This window comes from Parasteatoda tepidariorum, chromosome 5 (assembly GCF_982258835.1).
Source record: "Parasteatoda tepidariorum strain Cologne lab strain chromosome 5, Ptep-v5.0, whole genome shotgun sequence".
Lineage (NCBI taxonomy): Eukaryota > Metazoa > Arthropoda > Arachnida > Araneae > Theridiidae > Parasteatoda > Parasteatoda tepidariorum.
In genome coordinates, this window is record NC_141759.1 from 109,767,834 (window position 1) to 109,788,336 (window position 20,503).

Sequence of the window (20,503 nt, forward strand, 5' to 3'; positions counted from 1 at the left end):
TTTAAACTAAAAAATATTTTTTTTCTTTTTTATGAACTCAAAAATATTTTTTTTACTAACCTGAACAGATGTCTGTATCAAAAGCAACTATTTTTTGAGGGGTAAAATGTGTCTTCCTTTCTAAAAAATGCTTATCCCACGCCTACTGCCAATCTGATTTCATAAGAAACTGAAAAAACCATATTAGTTGTCTCAAACAAAAATTTCTTGAACCATGGTGAAACAATGAATGTAGACAAGCACACTAAACCCTCAAAGTAAAGCATAGGATTCTGCCGTTATACAAATACTGAAAACTCAATAGATTTTAAGAAAAGCGTGAGCTGTAGCTTGAGAAGTACGATGGCTGCTCCAAAGAAACTTTTGGATTCAACGTGTTAACAAAATAAATATAAAGAAGAATTTTTCAAAGATTTAAAATCAATCAAATTAATACCCATCCTTCGAAATCTAAAATTGAAAAAAAAAACATTAAGATGTCCAATTACAGTCGATTGATGGGTATAATTCTATTATGCCACAAGTTGGGCTAAAGACTGCAGTCAAATTACCATGCCGGGTCCTGATGATAGCATACTAAAAGCTTTCTCATTCCTAACTTTTGAATATTTTAAAGCTTTACAGCAAATTTAAATGTGAGAGAACTTTTTCCTCAAATTAGAAGAAATCAAATCTAATTCTGAAAATTGCTAATCTGAAGCTCCAAAACTAAAAAAAGCCCAAAGTATTTATCTAACGAAAAATCAAAATACATCATATCTTCAAAACATGGTGGATTCCGAAAATGCCGTTTCATAATTGTTTCTCTACAAAAAATCTGTAGATCAGGCTCACTCATTTTTTTTGCTTTTACGTAATTAAGAAAGTAACAGATACTTTAACAATTGGCAGATTGAATAGGTCACAAAGATCTACAACAAATTTGAAATCGGACAGTAGGTCACTCCTTTTAAGAGAAATAATTCCAGGAAGGTTATTAGTATTTCAAACAGAAAACGAATTCGCCATACATGATTGATAATCATTCATAAACACCAATCATAGACGCCTTTTACTAAACGAACTAGCAGTTGTTTGCTTTAGTTGCAGAAAACAATTAACCATAAAGCGAATCTTGATACTGTGTTCTAATTTTAAAAAAATAAGAGGCGTCGTTAGTTTAATAGTGGTTTTCTTCCCCTTATTTTATTTACTTGGTACAACTTCGCACCAAAACCTTTTTGAGATTTTTAAAGATAAAGGATACTTTCCTGTACTTTAAATCATGCTTTTATCTCGACTAAAAGCTGGGTGCAATGTATCCTGATTTGGCTCTTACGCAAAAAAAAAAAAACCACATCCTTGATTTTGTATCCAACAATATATTTTACTACCTATACATATAAACAAATAGTACAATTATATAAATACTAGAATTTCATATGATGATGTGTTGATATAAATTGAAAGAAGCTGTATAAAATGAGATAAATTTTTTTTTGTTATAAGTATGCGCAAAAAGTATGATTAGTGTATAATACGCGAAGAAAAATTATGTATAGATAAAAGGAATTCGTCTCTTGAATTCATGTTCATTCTATGCAAAGCATTTCTATTAAAACATCAGTCAGAGAAATTATTTTAAATCTTTAATTTCCCCATCAAGTATTTTTTTTTTAAAAAAATCTTCTAATTCTATAATGCTTTTGTTTTAAATATAATTTCTTTTTGTCCAAAGTTTCCCCATACTACAAAGAAATTAAACTATTATAAACCTTAAACCAAGATTTTTTTTCCAATTCATCAAATTCTATGCCTAATTCAGCTTTAACACTTTTCTTGTAGTGTTTAGCATTAAATATGTATTATTTGCTTGTTTCAAAGTCTATATCGTCGTTTTGAAACTAAACCATAGTAACTAAAAAAAAAATCGAAAAATGAGATATTTGGGTCATTTTCTGTAAATAAAAAACACCCTTTTAGAGAGACAACGTGTTATCTTCATAAGTTCCATAAAATTAATTTAGAGAGCAGATAAATTGTTATCGCATTGGTGTGATTCGCCATCTTGAAAAAATATAAATTGCTCTCCTGAGAAACTAGCCACGGTTACCACGGTTTAGTTTCAAAGCGACGATATGTACCCTTATTAATAAGCATGACCAGCAAACTGAATACTATTTCGTAACTCAGTTCTACTTAAAGAAAAATTGGAGCTGTTGAAAAAGTAACTAAGTCTCCTGAACAAGCCATAACACATTATGCATGGTATGCTAAATAATTAATGAAGAAATGACTGCCAATCTCGCAAAGATTATGTAGAGATTAGGCTTGCGTCAGTTTTGCCTCCACCAGCGGAAAATTTAATCACATTAAAATAAGGCTCGCTCATTAGCAAGAAAAATATTCACTGACTAATTCAAAAGATCTAATGAATACAAAGTGGGCCCAAATATTCTCCTGAATACAATCGAATTATGAAGAAAAATTCTGAGAATTACATTTTCACGCCATTATGTCTTCTAGAGAGAAATTCTAAGAAAATAACGGACATTAAATTGTAAACGTGCTTTCTGAAAGCTTCTCAGCAAATTTCAAAAATACAAACTACTCGTTCACATTACGAAATTCCAAATATTCTTAAATGTCCATTGCAACCTTTCGATGAATACAACATCCTAAAGAACATGAATGAACTCGAAACAGTCATTTGATGATTTTCGGTTATACCTCGTAATATCACACATGAGAACTATCGAATGACAACAACAGGCAATGAATAAAGTGCTATAATGGAAAGATGTAACCATTTCTACAATTTCTGAAGTAACATACTTACACGATTGCAGAAAACGAAATATTCAACCTGATTTTGAAATATACAGGGTCGGTTTATTGAAAGGTTTCGAGAGAGACGAGCACGACATGCTATACTGGAAGAACACGCATAGTTGAAATAATAATAAAATAAATATTATAAAAACCCTTAATTGCAATCCGGGCATTTTATGATAATGTCATAGTTTAATAATCGTTTGTTTTCATAGAACATTTTGTATAAAACAAATCTGTTAGAAAAAGAAATGAAACTATCTCCATTGCAATGCTTAATCAATTCTTACCTGAGCGAAAGCCTAAGAACGATCGCAGGCACCTACCACCCCAGTTAAGTAATTTGCATCTCATTGCTGTCATCATTTTTTGTTGAAGAGATAAGATCTTTAAACCAACTGTTTTACCAATTTCTTATAGAATTTTATTGCTCGAAAAATTTCACTTCATTTTAACAATTTTTCTAATAGAAACTTATTGAAAAAAAAAAGAAATATTTAGTTTCATTACTGTTCGTAATAGGGATGGGAATTATGTGAGAGATGTTGAAAAACGAGGAGCAAAATTGGGAAAATTAAAAAAAAAAGTCGAAAATAGCGCAGTATTTTACAGAACATAATAAAGTTACTCTATGTTCTCAGAAATGACTTCCAGACAAACCCAGCTATAGTGAACACGGTTTATAGTGAACTCTCGGATATAGTGAACGAAATGTTCTGTCCCGTGGCTTACTATACAGGTGTAATGTTATTTTTTGTGGATATAGTGAACCAAAATAGTGAGGAAGTTGGATATAATGAACTTTTTTCTGTCTTTGGCTGATTTTTTTTCTGTAATAATTTTGTAATTTCTACTTCAAAATAAATACATATACCGATTTTTAAAAGCATCTATAGAGGGGAAGGTAGCGATAATCAATTTTCTTGCTTGCTTCTTGCTTGCTTCTTTTATCTCACTTTCCCATCCCTAAGCAAACCATGCAGATGTTTCCAACCCAGGCAGATGATGCACCTGTAAGATGTCAGTGGGATCAATATGCATTTTCTGTCAGAGGGAATGAGTAATTATTCATTATTGGTCAAAGGGTTGAACACTAATGTGTGCTGATAAGGCCCTCATTTCAATTTCTTTTTGCTCTCGGTTCAGTTAAAAAAAATTCTGCAAACAAGTGTCTCAAATTTAACTACAGCGAGCAGTAAATGTAAAACGTTCTCCATTGATGATAAAATGAAGATAATTAAGAAAATCGAAAATGGATGCAATCAAGCTGATATTTGCAGGGAATATAAACTATTGAAATCTGCAGTTTGTAACATATGGAGAAAAAAAAAAGGCAATTAATAATTTCTGCTCAAGAAAAAAAATTTAGATGGCAGAAAAAAGTTGAGAAAAGCAGGTCACAAGGATGTTGAAGAGGCATTACTAAAGCGGTTCACCAATCGAAGAAGCCGCAATCTTCCAGTATCTGGACAAATGTCGATGAATTTGCTAAACGATTTTATGAGACTACTTTTATGTACTCGAATGGAATGTTAGACAGGTTTAAAAAGCGGAATAACAGAAATTCAGAAAAAATTATCTGAGAGTCGGGAAGTGTTTCCATATCTGATGTTGAGGATTGCTCATCAGCTAAAGATTACTAATTTTTATTTGTACGCAAGACGAAGAGTGATGAAAAATAACACATTTTTTGCTACTACATAATATTTTTCAGCCATTTATTTGAATAATGTGTAATAAAAGGGAGCAGTTTGGGAACCATTAGTTAAATTATCTGTGTAACGGATATAGTGAACTCCCGGTTAGAATGAACCAAAATTTCGGTCCCTTGAAGGTTCACTATAGCGGGGTTTGACTGTAATTGTTTTCATTCATTTCATTTGTTGAAATAATTGAACTCAAGCATAAAATTTGCAATAAATTATATCTCGTTTTAGAAAAATTACTTTTTTTTATAAAATCACTCATAAACGCTGGTATATTTTTGAAACATTGTAGCAGTGTAGTTTTAACAATATATAATAGAAGTAATGATTTAAGGAATTTTTTTCGCTGTCAATAGCACAGATTATAAAATGTGTAAAGTGAACGCAATGCAAATTGACGTGTATGTAAAGTGCACATGCATTAAATGGAAGATCAAGTAGGAAATTTAAAAACGAATTGAATTGAATTGAAGCTTAAAGATAAAACCACTCTTCTAAAGAAATAGAAATGTTTCAAAATTAAATGGCAGACTTTTATTTAAAACAAGACAAAGAGGTTGAAAAATCATTGTTAATTTTTTCCTCAAATTTCGAAGTAATACATCTTTGAATTACAACATATTATAAAATGTTTGTAATATAGCTGGCCAGTCTTAGTGTTAAAATTGATTTTAAAATTTTCTTTATGCTTTTATAAACTAGTGATGGGACATTAAGCATAATATATATCATCTGTTGTGCCAATATTATTGGTATTCCTATCACTGATCATGTTTTTTATATATATATATATCATCACATTGTTGATAACGAAGGCCCAACTCTTACATATTGCTTTTGATACTAGTACAGATAATGGGAACATAAGAAACTTAATAATTTTAGGAGGTTAGATTTTCAACTCTCAAACTGCCAATTTCTTAAAAGATTTGGTATTGCAGATAGTGTTTCACTTCTTTTTTTTCTTTTTTCTTTTTAAAGAAAAAGACCTACATTTGTTTCATTTAACATCTGTTACATTCAAATACGCACTGAAAAGGAACCTTTTATCCTCTGCTGTCTGATCAACAAAGACATATGTTCCATGAAATGGCAAATAATCAAAATGGAACAGATGCCTTTTTTTATCTTCATATTCATGCAGCATTTTTACTGCATGCATCGTACTGTTCTCTCTGTGCTGTAACTTTAAACAAAAAACAACTTAAATTTCTCTTGTTATTTTGATTCAGTTTGTTGCATTTATTATGCATTGTATGCTGTTGTCTGCAGTGCTTAATATTTTAGCGATAACTGATATATTTTAGAGATATATTAAATGTATTGTTTTTTTTTAATGTTTTTATCATTTACAAAGTTTTTTTTAAATAAAAGGAAATAAAAATCATTAAGTTCTCTACTATTTTAAAACACCTCGGTGTTAGGCAGGCTTATCGCCAAAAATTGGCCATAAAAGTTAAACTAATTTTATCTAATAAGCTAAAAGAAATCTATTCTGATGTCAATTTTAATTCTAAAAGTATTTTTATTCACCCTTACTAGAAATAAATGGCTCAGTAAAAGGTTACAGCTCAATCACGAGCATGACAAAATGTTCTAAGGTTTACCAGTGATGAAGATCAAAATTGTGCTACATGAAAAATACAATGAAAATAATATAGAAATAAAATAAATTTAAATACATAATACATTTAAAGTAGCCGAAGTTCTATCTGGAATAGAACTATTGTTTTCAGTATTCATGGTAGCTATTTATCAAAGTTAGTTTACATGGATATTAAGGCGAAACATAAAGTTTTTATTAAATTACTATACGATAAAATGTTTAAAAAATTCTTATTTGGAATATAGGACCAAAATATCATGGAGAGATTTAACTTAAAGAATGAATATCTTATAAGCAAGCACCTCACTTTTCTTAAAGCATAATATTTGAGAAAAGTTTTTATTTTCACAAACACATTTTTGAACCATGTGCTTCGTTAAAAGGTCGAAGAATAAATGTTTTGAAATGTCAAAATCTAAGAATAATGTGCAATAGACAGTTAGCATTGGGGAGGCTGCACATGATTGTATATTCTGATGTATTGATAAAAATTATAAATTTATAGATCTGAGCAAGCAGTTTTTGAAACATACTACACATGTATGTCAATGTGCAGATAACTTTGCATTTTTTCAAGGAATTGTGCCTTCTTATTTTTGTTGGAAATGTCAAAAAAATATTATGCACAAAATTTAAATGATATTTAGATGGTTTACCAGTTAAAAAAATATGGAAATTCTGAAAAGAAGCATATAATGAATCAAAACAAAAGTAATATATAATTTGTTGAAATGATGAAATTGAAATTTTGTGCTATGTAAAAAAAAGGCTATAGCAGCATTAGTTTTCACTTGAAATTTTATTACACATAAATAAACTCAATTAAAGCTAAAGTGAAATTTGACTACGTTTGGAGATTTCTCTGATTTGGTCTATCTTGCTCGACAACTAAAAAAAAAAAAAATTATATTTTTGTACATTTTGTCGATTCTATCTAATCATTGCGTATCTTCACTTCTTGTTCCACTTTGTCATTGACATAATTTAATGCTGCATCCCTATACACGTGTTGCTAAATTCAGAATTTGTCCATTTTGAAACATTTTTAGGAGCTTCTGAGTCAAGCTCACCTGCATGAAATAAATACGACGAATTTGCTCCAGATAAATCAGGAGCAAGTGTATTTCCTGTGAGAAATTTGATTTTCTAAAATCCATTACATGTCTGCCTTGCAATTTAAAAAGAGTATCGGTTAAATTGTTTTTAAGGTTTTCCATTCTTTTGATAGAACTTTGATACTCTAAAAAGCAATCTATAGGATATCAGTAGTGATTTTAAAAGATCACTGAGTAAACTCTGAGATAGAATGGGATGGCCAACGTGGTATTTTATATGGGAACAAAGTGATTACAATTCCAAGACTCATTTATGGCAAAATTGCTAGTTATTTACCTACCAGGAATTGTAGTGAAAAGTGACTAATAATGACAGTAATAATGACTAGATTAAAAAAATTCATTAAGATTAGAAATCAGTTTAAAATAAAATTCTTAAGTTAAAACAAAAAGAAAACACTTCATTATGAATAAGTTTAAATTGCAGAGACTTTATTTGACGACTTAGCGATGACTTTATTTGACGTAAATGATGCTAGAAAAACTAAAAGAAAAAAGAAAGAAAAGAAAACTATAGATACGCATGAGTATTTTGACACTGAATATTATCCCAGTGTATTAAATGGTGACTGGTGCACGTTAATTCTGTTAGGGTCACAAAGTCCTCCAATCTCCCATAACAAATCAATACCTCTGAGGGGGGGGTACTCATCCAAGAGCTCCCTTGTCTTCTGGATTGGAATTAAAAATACAAGGATATGGAGTTGAACATTTGTAGTTGTAAACCCAGAATTGAGTCGGCTGTTCAACGTCGGTTATGAAATAAAATCAAATGAATGAAATAAGTATTTGAGTTTGAAAAATACTGAATTTAATGGTATTTTTTAAGGCACATCTGAAATTACAATGTTTTTGCTAACCCCTAAAGTAGATTATAAAACTGAAATATTTGATACATCAACATCTATCAATCTATCTATATTATATAAAACGCTAATAAGTACGTATGTATCAATAAAACCGATGATATTTCTTTTCTCGCGCTGGCAACAGTTTTCATTTTCAGAAGGGTACGCTTGTTCAGTCCATATTCTATTAAATAGTATAAGGACATTTGACAAAGACGTCCGATCTAAGTGGCGGAGCATGTGATATGTGATACCATCAGAACCGGGACTTGTGTTATTAGCTCGAAACAGTGCTCTCTGCAATTCTGTAAAGTTAAAATCAGAGTTATATTGAAAGTTGCGGCGCGTATGAAAGTTAATAGTCGTCCGTTCAGCATTTTGCTTGTAGCTTTGGAACGCTAAACTGTAGCTATCTGGTCTAGAAACCGTTGCAAAAGCCTCGCCAAGGATATTACGAATGTCAGTAGGGGACGAATATATGGTACCGTTTTTCTCAAATACTGGAAGATGAAATTCACGGTAAATACCATTAGCTCGTTTGACTTTCGACCAGACTTGTCTGGGAGAGGTCGTAGCTGTAATAGAAGAGACATAACGGCGCCAGGAGTCTTTCTGACTTTTGCGCCTCACTTTACGTGCGATGGCTTTGGCATGTTTGAAAGCTAAAAGGTTAGCAGTGGTAGGAGAACGACGGAATATGCTCCACAAACGTTTCTGCTTTTTATAAGCAGCTGCGCATTCAGCATTCCACCACGGCTTACGATGACGAGGGAGAGATTCAGTAGTTTTTGGTATGCTGAATTCGGCAGCATGCATAATCTCCGAAGTTACTTTTTCAACCGCAGTGTCAATACTGTTGTCAGTCACCATATCTTCAGTAATGTCAGCAAGTTGCGAGAATAGAATCCAGTCCGCACGATGATAGATAAAAACTGGGGGTCTGGTAGTGATAGGAACACTAGATGAATATGAAATTATGATTGGGAAATGATCGCTGTTATGAAGATCTTCGTCGACGGTACATTGGGAGAAAGGTAATAGTGTAGGTGAACAGAAGGCCAAATCAATGCAATGAAAGGTCCGTGTGGGTTCATGAAAATACGTGTCTTCGCCCTGGTTCAGCAAACATAGATTATTGTCTTGGATAAGTCTTTCTATTTGTCGCCCTCGAGCATTAGAGTCAGAACTACCCCATAGCTCACTATGACCATTAAAATCCCCAACCAAAATGAATGGGATGGGCAGTTGATGAAGTAGTGAATTTAAATCGCTTTGAGCAATGGAAGTATGTGGTGGTAAATAAACTGAGCAGAATGTAATTAAAATATTTAGGTGAACTTGTACAGCAATAGCCTGTAATGAAGTTGATAGTGAAAAGCGAGATGAAGGGAAACATGTGGAGGTAAGAATTGCAACGGCAGGTCTATTACCATCAACGAAATCGTTTCGATGACAAGCATAATTTCGAATGTTAAAATTGTGAGTTGAAGATAAATGAGTTTCTTGAAGCATAATACATGTAGGATGATATTTACAAATGATGTCTCTGATGTCAGACATCTTATTGCGTGTACTGCGACAATTCCATGATATAAATGAAATCGACATTATGTTTTAGATGTTGTTGTTATAACAGTTGGAGCGTCATCGAATAGTGACTCATCATCCGATGGATGCAAACTTATTTCATCTTCCATGGGTTCAAAATTGTTGGTAGTAGGTTTTTTTGAATATTGATTAAATTTAAAGTCTTTTTTTCTTGCGAGAAATTCCTGGTTTTTGACTAGGGGGTAGTTTTAAGTTCGAACACTGCTTATAAGCAGGCCGAGATCTTTCAGACGAAGTTGTTCTAGGTGCTTTCTGTGGAGGAGGAGATATGGATCGAGTGGTAGGTGCAATGAAATTAAACAGTGGTTTCTTGTTGGTTTGCTGTGGAGTATCTGTTTGTGTGCTGACTGTACGCAGGGATTTCTTTGCTGCGGCGGAATAGGATATGCCCGGACGTGGAGTACGGGCAGTGACTATTCTGCGAGCTTCATCAAAACTTACGTTTTGAGAAACTTTTACAGATTGTATCTCCTTTTCCTGGGTCCATTTTGGACAACTCCTGGAGTACGCAGGATGAGCCCCCTTGCAGTTGATGCATAGGGGTGGCAACTCACAGGTGTCGTCCTCATGGTCAGTACTAGAACAACGAGCACAGACAGGTCGACCACGACAAGATGTTTTGGAATGCCCAAACCTTTGGCATTGGAAGCACCTCAAAGGGTTTGGGATGTAAGGTCGAACCGGATAGTTGTGATAAGCCATTTTGATGGAAGATGGTAAGTTTGGTGTGCTGAACGTGAGAATTAGATGTTTCGTAGGGATAAGTTTACCGTCCCTTAGAATCCTTATTCTACGGGCAGCAATAACATTCTGATCTTGTAAATTCTCAGTTATCATTTCTTCTGAGTCATTAATAAATTCGTATTCAGATATAAACCGCGACACGTGTTTAGTGATTTATGGGGTGTAAACTTTATGAGGTATGGACTTTAAATGAGCTCATGGTTGTGCACGTTTTTAGAAAAGTTGCTTGTTTTTCGTTTGAAATTTGAATTAAAAGGTCACCGGATCGTAATTTTTTCACGGAAGCTACCTCTCCTAATGCGGACATGAGGGCTTTGTGAATTAAAAAAGGTGACACTTTTAAAAATGAAGTGTTTGGTACCTCAGGATTCGTAAGACTTATGATATAATATCGAGCGTTATCAAATGGTGAGAGGGTTGCTCCGCTGTTTTTGCTGTGGTGTGCGGGACTGAACACCTTACTATTATTTTCAGCCATAAAAAATATTAATTATTTCAACTATCAGCGGCACCACCCACCACGGAGTCCAACTTAGGGGATGCAAACAACAAGTTGATGTTGCCACCAACCCGTTACTCAACACCAATGCTGACCGATAGTTATACGTCCTTGAGTCACCCCTGAGGCAACCTCCACCCTTAACGAGGTGCCCAGTAGGTGACCCCGGGCTTGACCCTAGCCAACAGAAGACATTTATGACTAGCCGATTGATGCATACAGGTCAACATGCACCTCCCGTTTACCTGAAGCACGGGCCAAAGCAGTGTTTTGAGGTACCAGGATGCCCTCAACTGCCAGGATCCCCTTTTCCAGGGACACGGGTCTCCACGCACGGCGAACACGTGGGTGGTCTCTTCCCATCTGGGTCCGACACAACAGGGTGGTAATCGAACACAGACAAAAAGCCCTTACCAGTGAATTCGGCAACCACGACAAGGGGGAAGAGAAAGTAGGAGAAAAGGGAGAGGAAACGGAAGGGAGGACAGATCACTAGGGTACCCCGGGGGGTGACTCCCTGTGTTTACCTAAAGAAGGTAAACCCCCTCAGGGGCAGCATGCGGTATAAATCGATGGTAAAAATTTATATTACCAAGGTAACGAAGCAGTTCTTTGATATTATTTGGCCTTTTATATTCAGCAATAACTTTGATCCGGTCATCAGTTGGTTTGAGGCCTTTTTCTGAAATATGATGTCCCAAAAAATTAATGTTTGATTTTAAAAAGACTCATTTTTCTAAATTGATGACCAAACCAGCTTCTTGAATTCTTTGAAACACTTGTCTTAGATGTGAAATATGTTCGTCCTCGGTTCTGGAAGGCACAAGTACATCATCCAGGTAGGCAAAGCAGAAACCTAATCCGCGAAGTACGGTATGGATAAATCTTTGGAAGGTTTGTGCGGCATTACGTAACCCGAAACTCATTCTTATGAATTACAGATTGCTGTTTTCTCAACGTCATTAGGTTCGACCGGTATCTGGGGATAAGCTCTGACTAAGTGCACTGTTGAAAATATTTTACAACCATGTAATTGGTTGTTGAAGTCTTGAATATGTGGCAATGTATATCAATCAGGTATAGTGACAGCATTTAAATTTCGGTAATCACCGCATGGTCTGTAGCTTCCATTTTTCTTTGGTACCATGTGTAAAGGACTGGCCCAAGCGCTCTTTGATGGCCGACCGATTGCTTGATCAATCATGTACTCAAATTCTTTCCGTGCAATTTTTAATCTATCGGGTGCCAAACGTCTAGGTTTTGAAAAAACTGGTGGACCAAATGTTATAATATGATGGGTGACGTCATGTTTGATCTCTTTGACTGTCGAATGTTCTACAGTTATATCTTTGAATTCGTTCAACAGTTGGTAAATTCTAGGATCAGTAGTTTTAGACGACACAGTAGTCAAATTAGTTGACGGAACATGAACAAGTCGACCAAAGGATTTTAAAGATGTAGTAGGATCTATTAATTTTCTTTTTTTAATATCAACTAAAAGACCGTATTCTTTAAGAAAATCAGCACCTATTATTGCTTTAGAAACATCGGCAACAATAAAGGTCCAACAAAATTTTCTTCGTAAGCCCAGATCAAGGAAAACTAGCTGTGTTCCAAATGTGTGGACTTGCGAAGCGTTAGCAGCATACAAGTAAAATTTTTGGTCAGGAATTTTTTTTCTGTTTTGAAGAAACGGGTAAAACAGATAAATCAGCTCCAGTATCGATAAGAAAATTTCGTTCACTAGAGTGATCATAAATAAAAAGGCGACTTGAATTCTGGCTACCATCGTCTTGCGCCGCCAACGATGGCCTCATTAGTTTTCTGATTTTTCGAAATCAACAACTAATGAATAGGGTTTAAGTGCATCTGGTTGACTTTTTACCAAAAAGACAATGATACCAACAAATACCTTCTCTAGATTTTGATCGGTTCCTATAATTGGAACTTTGGCGATTAAAATTTTTCTTATTTCTAGAGGTACTGCGTGATCTTCGTACTGCTTGTAGATGAAGCGTCGCTCGGAATATGGTGACTAAAAGAAAATCTTACTATATATAAAATTCTAATGATGGTGTCGCAGTTTTCCATTGTCGTCGGCACACTTTTATTGGCTGGAAAATCACGTGGTAGGATCCAGTTTTCCCCATTCTTTTCCATATTGTTTAGGTTGTCATCAGCACAAAATTAACTAAAGTCGTAAAGATATTGTTTTCCTTTGAATATTTTTGTATTCCCAATTTAAACTTATTTTCCAGTACTGCTACTATTAGCGAGAGTATTAAATTATGGTTGTGAACTCATCAAATTTGTTTGAACAATACAATGCTATAAGAATATAAATGTTATTTTTAAAAATGAATACCTCAAAAAATCACTTCCGTTCACCAAGAGATCTAATATTTGGGTAAAGTAATATTTGAGAGTAATATTTAGACGTGGGAAGTAGAGGCACAAGAGTAAGTAAACAGAATTCCTTTTAGTACATATATGTTAAGTGAATAATTTTAACTTTAATAGAAAAATTGTTTTCTGCCAAGAAAAGACAATTATTGCAAAGCAATATTCGGGGTTGGTGAGCGGCAGCGAACAGGAGGCTTAGCCCCCTAGCAATAAATAAAATTAAAAGAATCAGTACCCAAATTAGATTTTCAAGCTATGAATATAAGAGTTAGGGCAAGCAACACTTGCTGCAAATCTGAGTGTGGATTTAACATCTTCCTAAATGTGGTGAATTAGGAAAAATAATAAAATAAAGCACTCTAACTAATTTTTTCAGACATTAATAAATTACATGCTAAATGAAAATAAAAACCAACAACTCACAAACTTGATTTTGGAGGCATTGATGAAGAAGGCATTACACGCAACATTTCCTATGGAAATGACTACGAATGTTACTTAATCTTGAACATGGTGAATGAAAAAAAAATGCTACACTGTGTTGAATTTCGGGACAGTAATAAAGGCAGCTGCTGTTCAAGAAAATTTTATGGAAACACGTAAATGTTCTACCTTTCTCAATAAATTTGGCGAATAAGGAAAAATGGTCACCACCTGATGTTGTGGAGACATTGATAAAAATGTATCTTCAAGAAAATTTTGTTGTTAAACTGACTGGGGATAAACCTAAATAGAAAAGTTGGATATTAAAATTTAATATTGTCAAAATCACTAAATAATAATAAAATAGCAACTACTGATACAGGAGTTATAGCACGCAACACTTCTTCTAAGGCTGAATCGTTCGAATTGATCGAAGAAAAATCGTTCTAAATCTGGTGAATTAAAAAAAAAATCCGAATCCAAACTAGATTTTGGAGCTATTGATATGAGTTAGTGCTCGCAACACTTCCCATAAGACTTGGATGAAGCATCCTCCTGAATGTGGTGAATGAAATAAAATAAAAAGCAAAGACACTGCACTGTTTAAGGTTGGGTATTGAAAAAGTACTAAGGAATTTTTATTTTGACAAGAAAACCAAAAACGAGGTTGACTAAAAAATACTTGACAAAAGTAAACTGTAAAATATGGCACATGATCTGACAGTGGAAATACATATTAAGAGACGTTGTTTAACCCAACAACACTGAATAAAAACAAAAAAAAGAAGACACATACCTATTAAGATGTTGATCGAGAGAGTAGGCCCATTTATCTAAAGAAACTAAGAGTTCTCTAAAAAAAGAGTCATGTGTTGATGAATAAAGTTCGTTTTATTGAATATTTAGCTTAGTGGCGGCGTCAAAAACCAAAATAACAGGAGGTACGGCAGATGGTTAGAGAAGTGGTCAGGAGTGACTGGGAGTGGTTTCCATTCAGACCAAAACACAGGAGTGGATAGGTATCAGGTCTTCCGGGTAACATCAGAGCGGGGTTGTATCTGCATTCATCGTCCAACAAGTGGATGGGAAAAGTTAGCCGTCGTGGCCTCAGTTTAATACTTGCATATGGTCCTCGCAAATCCATGATCAGTCCAAAAATAATTCTATTCACAATCGTATTCAAATTCTTTTTCACATTAAAAGAGCTGCATGATTAAGCATAAAAAAAACATTTCGTAGACCAAGTCATAGCATGGCAGCACATGAGGTGGATGCTAAAATGACTAATACAGAGAATTCCAAAATCCATTTTGAAAAAAATAAAGATGGCGCAAGCAAGCCATTCTTCCAAAAAAGGTTCTCCACCTCAGGGAGGAGGGAGCAAAAATATAAAACTCCGTTAAGCGGAGGGCTGCAAATTGTTTGACGATCAAAATATCGAATCCCCCGATCGCTTATGCTTATGTCATATCTTTAACTAAGTATCGGCCCCGTCAGGGGCCCCAACTCATTCGTCTCAGTGGTGATGAAAGGTACAAATGCCGAAGCTCCAATCAGAGGGGTGTTAAGAGTGTAGATGCAGCAAAATAATGTCATGAAATCGGAACAATAATAATGGGAAGTGTAACATATAATGAGAAAAAAGTATGTACAGATAATTACAGAAGGTAATCTCGGTCACCTGCCTGCCTCGCCTCCCCCCTTGCGGGCTTCATGGGTTCACAGAGAGAGACTTTGATTGAGGAAATGGGAGATGTGAAGTAAAGTAACTAGTTGAATCTTTTAGATAAAACTACGTCTGATAAATGAAAAACAGTAGCCGGGCTGTATAGGCTGCTGTCTCTAATAAGCTCGAAGTCTAAAATGTTGTTGTAGTTACACGTAGTGCAATTACGTGCTTCATTAAAAAAGGAGATACAGAATTTGACAGCGTGCTCTTCAAATGAGTCAATGTTCATATCTTTTCTGATGTCGCTCATTCTGAGCCAACGGGGGGGGGCACCCGTTATTCTCCTTATCATTTTATTTTGAGCCGTTTCTAATTTTCGCTTTTGGGAGTTTGAGAGGGCACTCCATGCCGGGGCAGCGTAGCTCAAGATTGGCCTAATGCATTGTAGAAATAGAGTTCTTTTTGTCCTCAGGGCTAATTTTGAGGTGTGGTTTAAAATAGGTTTTAGTGCGTAAAACGCGCCCTCGGCTTTGGCAGTAATACTGGAAATATGTGCATTCCACTTCAGATTATGCGTGAATGTTAGCCCGAGATAGATTGCCTTATTTACAACTGGGATAGCTTCATTAAATAGGAGAATGTTACTATTTTTAATCTTTTTCTTAAGAGATTTTCTCATAATGAGGAGTGAAGATTTATTTGCATTTATGGAGATTTTCCATTTAGCACACCAGGATTCAATGGTGGGGATGATTTGCCAGATGTTGTTTATAGCATTGTTTGGGTTTGGAGACCTACTCAAAATAGCCGTGCCATCGGCGTAAAAGGCCTTGCTAATGTTATAATGCTCACTGAGTTTGGGAAAGTCAGCCGAATAAATTAGGTATAAGGTCGGGCCCAATATTGAGCCTTGTGGGACACCAGCATTAATTGGCCTGACTGAGGAGATAGAGTTATTAACTTTGGTATGAAAGGTTCTATTCATGAGGTAGCAGTTGATAAGCAAGATTAAATTATTTGGGATACCATAATTGATTAGCTTGCATATGAGACCCTGATGCCAGACGCGGTCAAAGGCTTTGGCCACGTCTAACATCAGGAGGGCTGTAGTCTCATTTTTGAAGAAACCTTTAGAGACCTCCTCAATGATACGCACAAGCTGTTTGGTAGTAGATAGGTTTGAACGAAAGCCAAACTGTTCATTTGGAAGGAATATTAGTTTTGACAGTATTCTATGCATGATGATTCTCTCAAAAATTTTAGAGAATGCTTTTAATAGACTTATAGACCTGTAACTATCAGGTTTGAGAAGGTTTTTACCCTGGAGGTGCTTAATCATAACGTTGTTAATTCCATCAGTCCCTGGGGCTTTATTATTATGGAATTTCTTAATAATGCTGTGGATTTCGTCAGGAGTGATAGGATCTAGATTATTATCAGGGTTATGCGAGTTTAAATAGTTTTGGTAGGTGTTTAAGATAACCATGTCTGAGACATTATTGCATGGTTCCTTATTTACCTTAAACTGAGCCTCCATAGTGTCAGCGAAAATCTCGCTTTTTTCAATATCTGAGTAGGTCTTACCCTTTGGACCAATGAGAGGCATGTTTGTGGTTTTGGTGCTCTTTAGGGCACGGACCATGGTCCAGGCAGATTTATCCTGTGTGGTGAGATTTTAAACTTTTTCATCCCATGCTTCTTTTTTAAAATCGTTTATCTCTTTTTTAATCAATTTTGTGTATTTATTAACTTGGGACTTCAAGTTTGGGTCTCTAGTCCTTTGATAGGTTTTTCTGAGTTTATTTTTCATGTTGATTAGACATTTGATATAAAAGGGGAGTTTATAATAATCATTCCTAACCTGTATCTATATTATAGGAAGCAGGGCCCGATTAACCTCTGAAAATAGGGGAAGCATAATAGGATTTTGGGGCCCCCCTAACTTGAACAAAAGAAATTTTTGATATTTTTCGCCCATAAACAATACATTTTAAAGAGACAAGAACCATGTGAAAACTATTAGAACCTTAGAAAGGAATACAGAGATCTTATGCAATCATGTTGGGCCCTTCTTTACGTGCTTTATAGTAACAAAAACATGTTAACAAAATTTAAATATTCCAATAAATTAAATTATAAAATTACTTGTTGTTATACGAAAGGTTCTTTGCAAGATTAGTCTCTTATTTTACGCCAATTCGTTTACTAGCGGCAGAACAACACAAAATTCTAATTCAGCATAAATTATTGTTACTGCACCAGAAAAATCATACCAAATAATTTTCAAACATGAAACAAAAATATTTTTCGTACTGATAGATATTTAAAAGTCTTGTGTGTTTAGTTCAACAATAAAAAGCAGAGTAAAATTAATTTGAGCACACATGATAGAGAAAAAAGATTTAAAAAAAAAATAAGAAAATTCATAGGTTTATTACCATTACATATGTTTTTTTCTCGCTGTTAAATTCGCAAAATCTTCAATAATATCTGCGAATTGTAACCTATTTGTAATATCGCTCTCTTTTGCCCAAAAAGGATCCACCGATTGATCTCCACCGATTTTTTATTCTTTTCAATACAGAAAATGAACGTTCACTAGTGCAGTTATAAGTCACTAGTACATTTTCAAAAATAAGAAATTGGGCCCTCAATTTCAGTCGTTTGGGGGGCCCCCTAGAATTTTACAGGGGAAGCACTTGCTTCCTATGCCTTTTCGGTAATCAGGCCCTGATAGGAAGCACCGTCAAATGCTTCTTGAATATCTTTCGTGAGGCTGGTGATCTCATTCTCTATGTCAAGAGCCTCCCAGGGGCACACTCTTGTGAGACGGGCGCGGCGCACCCGGGGCCCCGAGCTGGACCTGAGCATTTTTCTGATTCTCTCTTGCGACGGTCCTGTTTTGAGTTTCCGACTATTTATCAAATATTTATATTGACCTAGTGAACGAATTTTATTTCATTTAATTCAAATACTCTGTTTATCATTTACAGATTATAGATCTTCAGATTTTTGTTTGTGTTATAATGTTTTTGTCGGGTTTCCTGATTTATCATGTTTCACCTATTTATTTTAAATAACCAATTTTTCCCTAAAGCTTACAGACTAACAACGTTAGCTTTTGCTGACCAGCACGTTTGCCGTGTGCTGCGTCTCGTAAGGTGGAAAACGGGAGCCTGGAGCTACCTGTGGAGCTACCGAGTGTGGCGCCCAAGGGGGCATTTCAATCTCGGAGTTGGTAGATTGCGTACCCTTTGGCCCGAGCTTCACTGTAGACGAGTGGAAGGAGGTTAGGTCCCCCTCCCTTTCAACCGGCTGGTAGGGCATGCTTAGCACCCTGCTAGGGACTAGCACTGCATCAGGAGAGTGCCCCTGAGCTCTGATAGTTTTGGCGGATACACACTCCCCTGGTGTAGTACTATATCTGACACTACACTGGGCAGAGCACCGAGGCTGAGGTGTTCAGAGCCGGTGTTTCTACCCCCCCCCCTTTTGTTGGGCTCGGTGGTGGGCGTGAGAGTGTTCAGACGAACATTATCTATTGCCATAGTTTCAACAGGTGTTTCACCCAGTCTCAACAAATATCCACCTAGATTTGATCTTTCCAAATGTCCAAACTTTGATGCTGCAAAATCTAGATTCCTAATACTTAGCTCACCAGAAAAGAAACTCTCCACCTTGTCACCGTTTATAGTACAGACATTTCTGGAATCACATATAGGAAATCCGAAAAATGTGCGTCAAATGCCATCTGGTGATTTACTAGTCGAAACAGTTTCTAATAAGCAAACTATGTCTCTTCTGAAATCAAATAAAATCGACAATATTCCTATCATTGTAACTCCTCATAATTCTTTAAACATATCCAAAGGTGTTATCACTGTTAAATCTCTTCAAGACATCTCTGTTTCTGATATCGTTCAAGGACTCTCTAATCAAGATGTAATCGATGCTCGCCATATAACTATTAAAAAAGGCAATGACATTATAACTACTCAACACTTAATCTTGACATTTTACTCAGCCACGCTACCTACTGACATTAAAGTTGGCTATATTAATTGCAAAGTACCACCATATACACCAAATCCATTGCGCTGCTTCAAGTGCCAGAAATTCGGTCACTCAACCAACAACTGCAGAGGAAAAGAAACATGTTCGCGTTGCAGTCAACCTAATCATACTTTTTAAACCTGTACACTCCCTGAGAAATGCATAAACTGTAACGAGCCACACTCTGCTAATTCTCGTCAATATCTGAAATGGAAACAAGAAAAACAAACTCTAAACATAAAGGTATTGCAAAATTTATCCTATACTGAAGCTAAAGCTAAATTCCTGAATTCCCAGTCCCGACAAAATATCTCATATGCTGCCGCAGTTTCTAACACAAAAAGTACAAAATCTATTGGCATCCAATATGATATTTATGAAACAGAGCCACATAATGAAAAACTTAAAACTCTGTCACCAAGACAAGCAGCTAGCAAATCAAAAACAATAGCTTCCCAATCTCATCGACAAGCCCAAAATCTTGAAAAATCTGTAGCACCTTCACAAAGCACTTCAGAAAAACAAAAATACTTGAAATTGACTCCAAAACTAGTAAGTGTACTACAACAGAAACTAACCCAGTCCCCATTAGTTTCCAAACACAAATACATACCAGAAGGCAGGCAAAACAGATTTCATAAAAACAATCTAAAGAACATCAATGTTCCCAATCTGATGCAATGAGCACAAAATACTGCAGATGAACTTCCAAACCCACAAGTGCAAATCGATGAAGGGTTGGATACGCCACCAAACCTCTGTCCGAAAAATACAAAACTTAAAATTAAAAGGTAATGGCCAAAATAATATCCTGGAATTGCAGAAGCTTTAACTCTACGAAACCCGACGTCATTGACATTATTAATAAATTCGCACCATGTTGCATTTGTATTCAAGAAACCTCCTTAAAGCCAAATCAAACAACCAAACTTCGCGGCTATAATGTAATTAGAAAAGACAATACAGACAATAATAAAGCATGTGGTGGTGTCATGATCATGACTTCCCCTGTTTATCC

The 20,503-nt window shown here is 35.2% G+C and overlaps 2 protein-coding genes across 2 annotated transcripts; one reads left to right on the plus strand and one right to left on the minus strand.

Annotated features, from left to right (window-relative positions):
• Positions 1-9,829: 9,829 nt before the first annotated feature.
• On the minus strand, positions 9,830-10,531 carry LOC147809988 (uncharacterized). The gene has a single exon (XM_087162958.1). It carries the CDS (start codon positions 10,529-10,531, stop codon positions 9,830-9,832), a length of 702 nt encoding a protein of 233 aa, XP_087019084.1.
• A 6,541-nt stretch (positions 10,532-17,072) lies between these two features.
• LOC147809989 (uncharacterized) lies at positions 17,073-19,623 on the plus strand. The gene is made up of 2 exons (XM_087162960.1): positions 17,073-17,094; positions 18,983-19,623. Exons 1-2 carry the CDS (start codon positions 17,073-17,075, stop codon positions 19,621-19,623), a joined length of 663 nt encoding a protein of 220 aa, XP_087019086.1.
• Positions 19,624-20,503: the final 880 nt, after the last annotated feature.

What these genes read in the sequence shown, in the direction of transcription:
- LOC147809988 (XM_087162958.1), bottom strand. Translation starts at nt 10,531, where the DNA reads ATGATAACTGAGAATTTACAAGATCAGAATGTTATTGCTGCCCGTAGA.
- LOC147809989 (XM_087162960.1), top strand. Translation starts at nt 17,073, where the DNA reads ATGGTCCAGGCAGATTTATCCT. An exon ending in GGTCCAGGCAGATTTATCCT is followed by an intron (nt 17,095 to 18,982) that starts GTGTGGTGAGAT and finishes CTATTGCCATAG; the next exon opens with TTTCAACAGGTGTTTCACCC.